This window comes from Poecilia formosa, unplaced genomic scaffold, assembly GCF_000485575.1.
Source record: "Poecilia formosa unplaced genomic scaffold, Poecilia_formosa-5.1.2 Scaffold68, whole genome shotgun sequence".
NCBI classification, from domain to species: Eukaryota; Metazoa; Chordata; class Actinopteri; order Cyprinodontiformes; family Poeciliidae; genus Poecilia; species Poecilia formosa.
In genome coordinates this window covers 601772-613912 of record NW_006800007.1, presented here as the reverse complement: position 1 = coordinate 613912, position 12141 = coordinate 601772, and the positions used below count along the sequence as shown (strand labels likewise).

The window sequence follows — 12141 nt, the reverse complement described above, 5'->3', positions numbered from 1 at the left end:
CAATAAGACGTAAAGCTACACACTTCCGGTGTGCCAAGATTTTATTTTATTTTGAAAAACTTTACGGAAGCCATTCAGTTATATCAAATAAATAAATATGTGTCCAACATTTTCGAGTAAAATCTTAAAAAACTTGTATCAGGGTCTTAAACTCCTATCTCTTTTAGGCACTTTGGGTTAATGGTTCGCCCGAAAATAGTTTTTAAATTCTCACTGACCATATCATCCTAACCGTGTCTCTCTATGGCGCTGATCCTAACCGCTTTTGTTTTTCGAAATAAAAGCTTTTTAAATTATATTACAATAATAATAAAAAAAAAATAATAACAACATTACTTTGGAAGAAAGCAGTGCAAACTCTGTAACATTTATTCATTTAGCTAGTTGTGCCAAAATCTGCTAATATTATAGTTATAATTTTCGTTTCCCTCAAATGCATGATAGATAAAAAACCGAAAACGTCCTTATTTTACTGGAGAGGTTTCCGTCTCAATAACAACAGAACGTCCAACGTAGCCGGTTGCGTAGGCCGGGAACTCGTGTCATGTGACCTCGTTGCTGGCTTGCTGAACACAACCGAGTTATAGGTCGCAATCTGTGAACAGGACCTCGGTCAGCGCTCTTTTTCAACAGTGATAGGAGCGTAGGAGCTCCTGCGGTCAGGTCATCCAGATAAAGGCTGAAGCAGGAAAGCAGAGGGACGGAGGCCGAGATATATCATTAAGGTATGCTGGTTTGTTATGATGACCCGAGCTGCTGTTTACGAACACAAAGATGGCATCGAAACCTTCAGCTAATGTTGGCTAACGCGATCTGGTTGCGGTACACCAGTTTAGTCTCTCTATACTCTACATTCTTGATGTTTTATTAAGTGACAACGTCTGAAGCTGGCAATTCAGTGTATCTCACATTTAAGTGTACATCCCACCCTGGCGACTTCCTAGCTTTGAATTATCCCGGCCGGTACCTTTAGCCCGGGGCAGTTCGTTGTCTCAAAACATGATTCACTTGATCGTTTTCCCGTTTATCAGCTTCATGTCCGCTTTGACAACCTGCACGTCTTCCTGGCCAAAGACTACCGGCAATATTGATAGGATTACCGTGTTAATCTGCATACGGTCTGCATCTTGTATGTCTGCTTGCTCTCATGAAAGGAGAACGACTCTCACTGGAAAATGTTTTCAACTGGAAATTAAGTCTTACACAAAGTTTCTGTGGTTTGGCCGCACCCTAATCTGACAGCGAGTTATCTGATTTAAGACTGGGATATAGTTTCTCTTTTTATTTTACAGAAGTTTGACCCCAAAGATCAATGTTTTCACCCTTGTTGCGTGGATTAATGCACACATCTATTAGCTCAAGGTACGTGCTTAGTCATGATCTGGTGTGACTTTCTGAAAGCAGGATGATCTTCAATAAAAATAAGACTGTATTATGGAAAACGTTAAACAACATTAAAATGTTGTTTAACATGATATAATCATGTTGGATATAATCCAACATGATTATATCACTGTTATTATAAAATAAAAACAGCAATTCCTATTACTAAAACACTTTAACATTGATGATTTAATCAATTTTATAATTTTTACAATGTTATGTATACCTTTTAGTCATTTCTATTTTCATTCTAATCATAAATGTAGAATAAGCAATGTGCTAAATAGCAGACATACTGCGTTCAACTTCCCAAATGTAGTTTTTCAAACACTGCCTTAACATGAATAATGGATGGCCTCCACACAGCATGACTCTGCCACCACTTATTTTAGTTTCCACTTAATCCACTGTTTTTTTGCAATCAGAAAAGTATACAAGCTTTTACAAATTTAGCTCTTGTAAGCAAGAACTAAAATTGTTATTGTAATCAGGAGCAAGCAATATTCTAAGGGTTGGAAACTGCTACTTTTTAAAATTTCAGTATATTGTTTTTAAAGACAAATGCCTACATAGAGAGAAGATAAAGACATAGATTTGTTTTATCATTCATTAACAATTTGATGGTATTTCCCCTGTAACCTGGGTTATGGAATCTTCTGAAATAAATACAATCATTTAAAAATAAAAAAGGTTTTAACGCTACATTTCCATCTCCCTGGAATTTGTAATTTTATTTTTCTTTCACGGTGGATTATTTTTATACATTCTGTCATGCACACACAGTCTTGCCACACCAGGGTCCTCGGCAGCTACTATTCTGCAACTTTAACTGCATCTCATTTCCAGCACAAAGTGGCTGAATTCCCTCACCAGCAGATTCTTCAGCTCTTTTAACCAGCCATTCGTTTAATGTGTGTGTTGGAAAAGGGATGCATGTAAAAGTTGCAGTGTTGTTGCACTTAAGAACTCCTGTGTTAGACTTTAGCTTAGAAAATACTGCTTTGTTACACAGGAAGTTGTGGTTTAAAAATTCCTGTTTGTTCCTGATTTCTTAACGGTTCTGCTTGCTAAATATGCAAACAGGTTGTTTCCTAAACCTTTTGACTTTTGTCTTTTTTGCAGCTATAAACAGACAGGTGCTCAGCAAAATCTTCACACAGCAGATGCTGTGTGAAGATGCCAAATCACACAGCAGATGCCAAACGGGATCTGTTTGAATTTCCATCCATTGTGCTCGTCTTATATAACATCTGGGTTTATTTGGCCTGGATACTCCCTGATAGTGACTGCAGGAGCTTTAAAGATGGGAGAGGCACTTGGAGATTAGCGCTCTATTTCAGTGGATCAGATAAATGCAATTGGGGCCTGGTAGGAGGGTATTTTTCTTTGCCAAAATGTGTGAAATATTAGACCTGCTTGAACAAGTGCAAGCTTCGTTTCCATTCAAAAAAGAAAAAATGAAGTTTAGCATAAAATCTACTAAAACACACAGAATATTTATATTTTCATTGTGCTTTGATAACTGGAAAAGTCAGGTTATTTTGATATTACCTGCAGATGAAAAATAATTAAAATTTAGTACAACAGTAGAATATTTAAGGTGCTTTTTGGTCAATTTGTGCTACATTTACCAAGATCAATACTTCCTTAGCATTTCACTGTTTTTCTCTGCTTCAAGAGAACTAGTGAAAGGTTATAATTTACTGTGCTGGTGTTTTTTTGTTTTTTTTTCTCCTTTTAATCATGTTCTGTTTACATATATTGAGTCTGTTCTGTTCCAGACACATTCTGTTCAGTCATCAAGTTTTTTCTCCACAGGAACATTCAAATATAGAATAAGGACCGTCATGGTCAGGTCAGGTGCTGAGCTCAGCATTCTGATGACAGCAGTTCTGGCATAAAGAAGCATGTGAGGTCCACGCTCACGTACTGTTTACATGTTCAGTTCTGACAGGAAGAAGTCAGTAAATTGTCAGAAACTTTGCTCTAATTATTATGCAGTTCTTTTAATTCATGGTAAAGAATTTTAGAGTTTTATAGACGTAGGAAAAGTAGGACTTTTATACTTTCTCCACTGTTTTTGCATCCTATCTAAGATGCAGTTATTAATGCAATATTTTACACAATCTGCTTTTGCGCTGGAACTTCTTCGTGTTTTCTTGGAGTTGCTGCATCTAATCATCGCCATGTTTTCACAGTTAGAAGCTGTCGATGCTGAGCCGTTTATCCGTGCTGCGTCGGGATCCGTGAGGCTGGGAGAAACGACACCCGTTCACCCGCGAGCGCCACCCGACCCACCATGATGGCATCAAGCGACGTGGATGGCAGAGCAGACGGTAAGGAATATGTAATCAATATCATAAAACTTGGAAGGTGAAATATTCTTTTTGTTGTTGCAGTAGGAGACAGAATGAACTTGGTCGCAGACAGATTACTTGTAATCCCATTGAATCATCAAAGCAGCTTTCGTTTCATTGATGAGATCGGTCTGATGGCCTGGCTGGCTTGTGTCTTCTTCGGCAGGAGGTCACAAATGTTTGTTTCATTATTACGTGTATATCTCAATGAATTATAATATCTTTAATAAGATAATTAATTTAAGAAACTAAAGTTTTTAGTATACTATGCTGCCACAAAATATCGGGATAAAATTCTAAGTCCATGTCGCTCACCCATTTTACTGTACGTTTTTCCTTCCACTTAACCTTTCTTGAATATACCGTGACACAGCACTTTGAGAACAGAAGCAATAGCATTTTGTGGCTTAACGTCTTGTGGAGGGTGTTGTGTTGAACAGTCTAGTGATTAGTCTTCCCCATCACATAATATTCTTGTATATTAAATATGCTTTTTAATGCTCCAGTGTGATAAATACAAATATTCAGAATTTTAGCTTGTCATTACTAATAAGAATGACGGAGACAAATGGAGCATTTTAGGTTTGCATGTTTATTAGTCTGGTCAGTGTTGTAGATTAAATCTCTCTGTGAAACATGTCTTACTTTTCTGAGTAACATGAGACAACAGTTTGATAGCGAAGTTGGGCCTAAAATGTTTTTAGTAGGGTGCCTCCAAAAAGAATCTTTTTTTTTCAGTCTATATTCATTTAACTCAAAACTTTTTGAGTTAAAATGCAGCTTTTGTTCTTCACACAATTTTTATACACCAGCAAACTTAATTTACTCATTTTAAACCTCCGACTATTCTTGTTGTGCCAGAGTCACGAGTATCAACGTTGCTGTTTCAATAAACAGGTTTCTGACTGGTTGGATGCTTTAAAGATGGACCTCCCTTTCATTTTAAAGTCCGTCTTCACACTGTGATGACAAATTCTTTTGTTCCAATGTAGCTAACAAACTGTGCTGATTTTCTGGAGTCGAGCTGCTGCTGCTGCTGCTGCTGCTGCTGCTGCGGCTGCGGTGACCCGTCTGGTGTTTTTATTGAAAATATGTCAGCAGACATGCATCAGTCTGCAGCTGCAGAGCTTCTTATTGTTGTTCCTTTTCTGCATGACCAAAAAAGAGTCTTGTGTTTCTTGTTCATTAGAGTCAGCTGCACTCCAAAAGGACTGGAATCTCTGCATTAAACTGGTTTCTGATGAAGTCATGAGGTTTCAGTTTATCTATTTTTATGAGCACTGGCCTCGGTGCACACTTGATATCAAACAAATGAGGTGGTAAACTTCCAGCAGAATGAATGTATCTGTATTTCCTTCCCTCTGCTTGCTCAGCGTCTAAACGTATCTTCAGTTTTGAATTGAAACGTACGTGTGGGATCTCTTGTGAACCGCAAATAGAATAGATTATTTCCTGTAAATAGGTTTGTCACATGACTTCTCTTACATGAAAGAGTTGTTTGTGGTGAACCTGCAAGCAAGACCTCGACGCAGTTGGATGTAAAGATGTGAAGAAACATGGAATATATTTCTGTTAAAGATCAATAAAGATTTGTGCCAAAGTTAACATACTCCCCATCATTGTCATGAATTGTTGGGAGAAGTGATCAACTTGCTCAGCAACATTTCAGCAACTATTAGATTTAATTTTGTGCTTGTAATTTCTGTATGTAGCACACTTCATGTATTCACTAAAGTTGATTGATGTATGTTATCATTTAATCATAAAAAAATAATTAAAAGCCTGAAACTAATAACTTTCATTCCCACCATGAGCGGATGGAAATGTTTACACAGACCTTATTTTCTAGCTTCACACACTCAGCCCAAACTGTGTGGTTTACATGCAAAAGGGAGTAATTTAAGAATAGAAAAAGAAAAAATATAATTGTGTTACGTGCTGTTGACTGTACACATAAGTATATGAGTATAAAGTTGACAAACATTTCAATATGTATTTATTTTCTAGAGCTCTAATTGTCTTCTGTAAATGTCTTTCTCTTCACTCGTTTCCTCTGTGTGGCAGGTTCTCTCTTCTCTGACCAGAACCCGTCAGAACTGGACGCTCTGTGTCCGTCTCCTCCTGGGCCATCCAGACCCCAGCGGAACTACGAGCGGATCGGGGGAAGAACAGGGACCTCGTGAGTGAAATGCATTCAAACATTTCACTAAGAACTGTCACTCAGAACAGCTTCTAAGCTGTTTTGTTTTTTTTTCTGCCATTTTTCAGTTTCTGTCAGACTCTGATCCACCTTCTGAAGGGGAACATCGGTACTGGTCTGCTGGGCCTGCCTCTGGCTGTCAAGAACGCTGGACTGGTGGTAAGCACAAAGATGCTACTGTCCAATCGTTCCAGGTAAAACCAGAGGCCTGGCCTTTAAAAATTAGATTCTGCTTACGTCCCTTTCAGCTGGATGAAAGACAGACTTTCAGAGGCACCTGGTATCAAAACAAAACATCTACAGGTTGCATTAAAGTGACAAATTGTGGTCGATGTAATAAGAAATCTTGGTTGTGCAACGATTAAAGAGGAATCTATTTGCATGTTGTTCTGAAGAATATGAAAGTCACTTCATACATCAAGATAATCAACACAGCAGTTTTCAGTTTTGTTCTTATAAGATCGAACTGGTGACAAGTTTATTTTTGCCAGTCACTCAATTCATGGTTTGCTCAAAAAACTGTAAAAATGCCAGCAGCTCTGTTTTATAGCTATTGAATTTCTAATAATTATATGGAAACTTCATGCTCTTGTAAAAGGGGAGATTAATCTTCTCTTTAAAATATAATCTCTCAGTTCAACACAGGATCTAGTTTTAATTTACAGAGATTAAATTAGAACATTGTATCTTCATTGTTGGGAGTTAAGTACCAGTCCTTGCATTCATTTATGTATTTTTGTACAAATTGTTACAGTCTAATCTGATATTATAAAGTTTTTTGTGCTTCAAGCATTTTATTTCTGAGGGCAAAATGTTCTTGACATTTGTCCTGCTTCTCAACAGAAACAAGAGAAGAGTCTTATTCTATTCACCTGTCAGTAGTCACAATGCTGTATATGACTTGTTTAGTCCTGGTGGTGTTTGATCACATAAGCTGTTTTAGTATGGGTATATGCTAATTGTTTTATTTTATCCTTTAACTTTTTCTGTTTTGGTTGTCAGAATGTAAATAGCACATGTTTCATATCAGAGGTTTGCGTTTCAAAGCTCTATGAGCTACTTTTATAGAGTAGTTGTCACAATGCCTCAGAAAAAACTAATGCACAGACACTCCTGATTTGTCCTGTTATTGATTTTGAAGTAAGGATAATTGTATGCCTGCTACAAAACTCTGGCTCCTAGGAAAAATATTGCAGCTCTTTTTCTCTTTTCCTACAATAAGTGGTTTAAAAAAAGTTTTTAACAATTCAAACTTGTTCAGTCACATAGCATGCTGAACTAATTACTGATTAGGACAGTGGAGTTAAGTTCCCAGAGCATATTGCCTCTACCCTTCAATCATCTCATTTGTATGTTTTTAAGTGCAGCAGTGTGTGTAAGTGGCTTCCTTGTTAAACTAAACCACGCCTAAACTTCTCATGTTCTGGCTTTGTTGAAGATGAGACGAGGCTGAGCAGCACTGATCATGTTTCAGCGCTCCAGATTTCAAGTCTGTTAAATTCCTGTCTGCATCTTGAGAACATGAGCTTTTGAAACACTGAATGGTTTCCACGTAGGCTTTCCTTACGTGAAAACCACATAAGCAAAGCCTTGCTTGTTAAGTTTTGTTTATATTTTAGAACCACACATTTAAGTTTGTGTTTAGAGTTTAGATGCTCTGAGTATCACTTAACTTGAAGCAAGTAGGTTCTTGCTGCAAGTTAAGTGCTACAAGAATCCTAGCCTGGGTTCTTTTTGCATTGAGTTTGCATGTTCTCTCTATGGATTGGTGGGTTCGCTCCATGTCCAAACACATTACTATTAGCTGAATTTGTTATTTGGTTATTTAATTATAACACTTGTTCAGTTTGTCTGCTCATCCTTAAAAATTAATAAGTTCATGTGTTTATTTGTTTTTTTTTAATTAAGGCCTTAAAATATCTTAAATTTATTTAAAAAGGTAAGTTGGCCTTTAATTCATTAATCATTGGTCCTAAATTTTGTTTTTGCCAGAACTATTTATTCTTGTATATTCTACGTAATTTTTTTTTCTCACTGGACTTTTCTGTCAGTCAAACGTTTGAGTGGCACTCAGACATCATCATTTCATTCAGTGGTTCCAAACATTTGAGGCTACCGCTAACTCACTGCTAACATACTCTTTCTAGATAGCTAGCAAAAACTAGGTAGATGGTTAACTTTTTTGCGTCTATCATGGATAAGTGTAAATCTATCGGCTGTTAGCTGGACAATGTTTAAACGTTTCTGTAGAGATATAGGTCATAAATTCCTTTAATAGTAGTCTTAAAAAGTCTTAACTTTGAATTGGTGAAACCTGCAGAAACCTAGATTATTTATCCATCTCCGTCTTCTTGTTTCCAGCTTGGACCCATCAGTCTCCTGGTTATGGGAATCATCGCAGTCCACTGCATGATGCTCCTGGTGAAATGTTCTCATCACCTCAGCGCAAAGTAAGTAAAAACTATATTTCAGCCGCGCGTTAAAAGCCAAGTACTGGCATTTAAAGTGGGCTTACGTTAAACATTTTCTTGTGTAAGGTTTCACACAGGAGGGTGGAGATCAGATGCAATTTAATGCAATTAATTTAACCCCATAAGTGATTCCACTTAATTAAATATGTGCACACCTTAAAATGATGTTTGGTTTCCATGCTCTACTCAGAAAGCAGCTTTTTTCTCTGTTTTAGATTGTGTTTATTTAACTTTCTGGTCATGTAACTGAAACCTAAAGATGCATTTCCTATCTGTATCAGTCGCTCAGTTCAGACTTGTTTGGCTCATTGTGTGTTTTGCCAGCTCCTGTTGACAGATTACTTTCCAGTAGGTCTCTATTTTCTGCTCAGTAATCAGGAGCCCTTTGGCAGCTCGTCGTGTGTGTTCTCACACTTTCGTCAACACTGCCAGACAAATCCCAAACACCATGTATATGCTGAATGTAATCAGCTCGACTAATCAGAAGCTGGGAGTTGTGCTGCTGTTTTTAACATTCCTTGCCGCTGAACCATCAAGTCCCTGGGGGTCCTGTATGTTAGTGAGGTGTTGTTGTGTCTTCACTAGTTTGCAAGCTGCAGCCCATGCTCCATCTGTCCACCTTTGCTGAGTTCATACAAAGATCTCCTGTACCCTGGCCACTCGGGTTAAAGGAGATTAACCGGATCAGAAGCATGAATGAAGACAGTCTTCTAGGAAGTCTAAAAGGAAGTCAGGAAATGCTTCCGTATCAGTCTCAAATTGCGCAACAACTACGTTCAGGGAAACTTGACTCTTCTGTTTTCTTTAATGCAGAGTTATCACTTCCTCTCATAGAGAACCAAACACAAACACTGCATTGTATGTTTAAATATTTACCTTTATGTAGGTGGAAAAAGCATTCGTCCAGTGGTTTCCATTTCTTGGTTTGTTGTTTCTTTCCAAGCCTTAATTTTTAAAGCTGTGCTGTATTATTGGGTTCATTTCCTGCCAATTGTTCCGTACTTTTCAGTTACAGAGCAACATTTTCTACATTTAGTTTTCACTTTCTTGCTCCATTTGCTGTTTTTCCTAGGATGAACCGGCCATCTATGACCTACGGAGAGGTGATGCAGTACGGGATGGAAAACGTGTCGTGGCTGAGGAGGCATTCACGATGGGGAAGGTGAGAGGAAAAAGAAACAGTTACGATGTTGATGTCTTTACTCAAACCCAGGAATATCCCAGGCAAAGTTTTCCTATTACACAAAAAAATAAATGTACTGTCTCATCAGAAAACTTTGATTGAAGTCGGTGAAAATTTACTATATATTTTTTTTTTTAATGAAATAAGCAGATGCATGTTGAAAAGAAAGCAGACACTCTTCTACTCCCTTCTGAAATCAAGGGTTTATTTATCAACGCATGAGAAAAATAATCTGCTTTAGGCATAAACCTCAGGAGAATTACTATGGTTTCATGGTATTTAAGTATAAAATTTGTAACAAAATGTTGAACATGATATAAATATAATTGTTTTTTACTGAAAACAGAAAAGAAGTGGTAGTTCATGCTACTAGAAAACTTAGAATACCTTATCACACTGTTTATTTTGATTGTCTTCAGCAAAATCTTATCTTGAAATTTATTACATTTATTTGTAGTTTTAAAGTGTTTTTTGCAAAGAAATATTGTAGTTATTGTCCTTGTGTGTTTTTTTAAGAGTAAAACAAATGTAACAAACTAAATTTAGTTAGTCCAAGCAAAACGAAGAAGATAATCTGAAGTTACGAAAGCTTTAAACTTGGTAAATAATGGCTGACATGTGACTGTGCGCTCCTCCTTCTGTCTCTTGTTTCTCAGTCGGACGGTGAACTTGTTCCTCATCATCACTCAGATTGGCTTCTGCTGCGTCTACTTCGTCTTCCTTAGTGACAACCTCAAGCAGGTTCTCACCACTCACACACATACACACCTTACCACACCTGCTTTTACATTCAGAACCGTCTCTCCTGCTGCTCCCACATGAGAATATTTAAGGATAATATTTGCCCTGTTGGCATTTCAGGTCACCTTGTCCGCTGATATTAAATCACCTGAACTCCTGGATTAGAAAGAGCAGAAATGTAGACATACAGAGCTGGATCTCTTTACTCAGATCATCAGCTTTAGGTTTTCTCAGGTCGAACAAAGACACCTTTACTTAGAATGGAAGTTTACAGAGTTTTGAAAGGATCTGTTTGCGGATCCTATCATTCAAAGGTTATACAGATACAAGTTAGAAGGTCAGTACCAGCTATTGGTTTTGCCTTAACAGCAGGACTAGGTGGAAAAACCCAGGAAATGCTGGTTGAATTCCTCTTCAGGTTACAAAGGATGTTCAGATTTTGCATTATAAAATAATAATGATTACAAATATCCTCACACTCTCACTCATTTATGTAGTATTTATCCCTTTAGCTTTAACAAAAAGCATTACATTGTCCTCATCAGTAGAAAACATTATAAAACATCTCAATGTGTGCCCATTTTCCTGCTCACACGTTTAGATTTCATCCTGGTTGTTAATTAACTCTCAGTTGAGGAAAATCTGAATGTAATCAAGAAAACTTGTTCAACTTTTTTTCTCCTTTTCTCAAAAGCGTGTGATGAAATATGGTTGCCGTGACGTCACAGGAATGAGTTGACCTTTGACTTCTGAACTTTTCACTACAAATCAATTCTTTGTTTGTCTGGAATTTTTTAACAGGCTTTAGAAACCAATGCTTGATCATCTTATTTGCCTTAAAATCTTTCGGAACTAGTGAAAAATGCTTCAGTATGATAACCGCTGACATTTCTGATGAAGAAGCATGGCGTTTAATTCTTGTTGTGCATCTTCTCACCACTAGAGGGTAGCATCCTTTCGTTAATTGTCTATGAGAGGTACCATTTTTCTCCTGTAGAAGACATTCAATGAAGCTTATATTTTTAGATTAGATTTGGATTGGACTGTCAAAGCGTTATTTATCAATAGTTCTTCAGGTTTTTAGTTTTTCTTTGGGCTTTTTTTTCTGTATTTTTTTGGGAGAAAAGTACAATTATTTGTTCCTGGTTTAACATGGTTCTGCTTTTTGACTTTTTTTTTTTGCATAAAAGGCAGTTTTTTTGACTCGTTTTTTAATCACTTGTTTTTTTCCAGGTTGTGGAAGCAGCCAATGCCACCACCTTCAGCTGCCAAGTGAACCACACCAACCAGACGGATGTCCTGGTTCCCAGTTTCGACTCCCGGATCTACATGCTCTTCTTCCTGCCCTTCTTCATCCTCCTGGTTTTCACCCCCAACCTGAAGTTCTTGGCTCCCTTTTCTCTCCTTGCAAACGTGGTCATGACCCTGAGTCTGATTCTGATCTACATCTACTCCCTCATGGTAACCACCTCATTTATCTTTTATATGATTCATGTAATCTTTATTGCAAACTGACTCTCTGGGTTATGTTTACACATGTGGAAGATAAACAAATCAATCTTAGTTTGAAACGACGTGTGGCAGAAAATGCTCACACTGACTCATCTGTGCAGGCGGTGCAGTTGTGATGCCAGGATTTGCATATCTTGGCCTCATTTTGGGTTTCTGGTATATGCATTCCCTTGAGTCATGAGGATCAGTGGAGGTTCTGCTCAGTGGCGCAACTGCACATTATTCAGGTGGATGCGAAAACATGAATTCCCCCCCCCCATCCCCCGAGGGAAGAAACTTCAGGGTGAAGGACCG

At 37.6% G+C, this 12141-nt stretch overlaps 1 protein-coding gene across 1 annotated transcript in view; it reads left to right on the top strand.

Moving 5' to 3' along the window:
• Positions 1 to 525: 525 nt before the first annotated feature.
• The window catches only part of slc36a1 (solute carrier family 36 member 1), a 51109-nt gene continuing 39493 nt past the window's right edge, over positions 526 to 12141 (top strand). Inside the window, exons 1-8 of the mRNA XM_007555040.2 lie at positions 526 to 725; positions 3582 to 3719; positions 5805 to 5919; positions 6009 to 6099; positions 8302 to 8390; positions 9484 to 9573; positions 10251 to 10335; positions 11569 to 11796. Of these exons, the coding sequence (XP_007555102.1) occupies positions 3683 to 3719; positions 5805 to 5919; positions 6009 to 6099; positions 8302 to 8390; positions 9484 to 9573; positions 10251 to 10335; positions 11569 to 11796 (735 nt within the window). The 5' untranslated portion in view covers positions 526 to 725; positions 3582 to 3682. The remainder of the gene's footprint in view (positions 726 to 3581; positions 3720 to 5804; positions 5920 to 6008; positions 6100 to 8301; positions 8391 to 9483; positions 9574 to 10250; positions 10336 to 11568; positions 11797 to 12141) is intronic.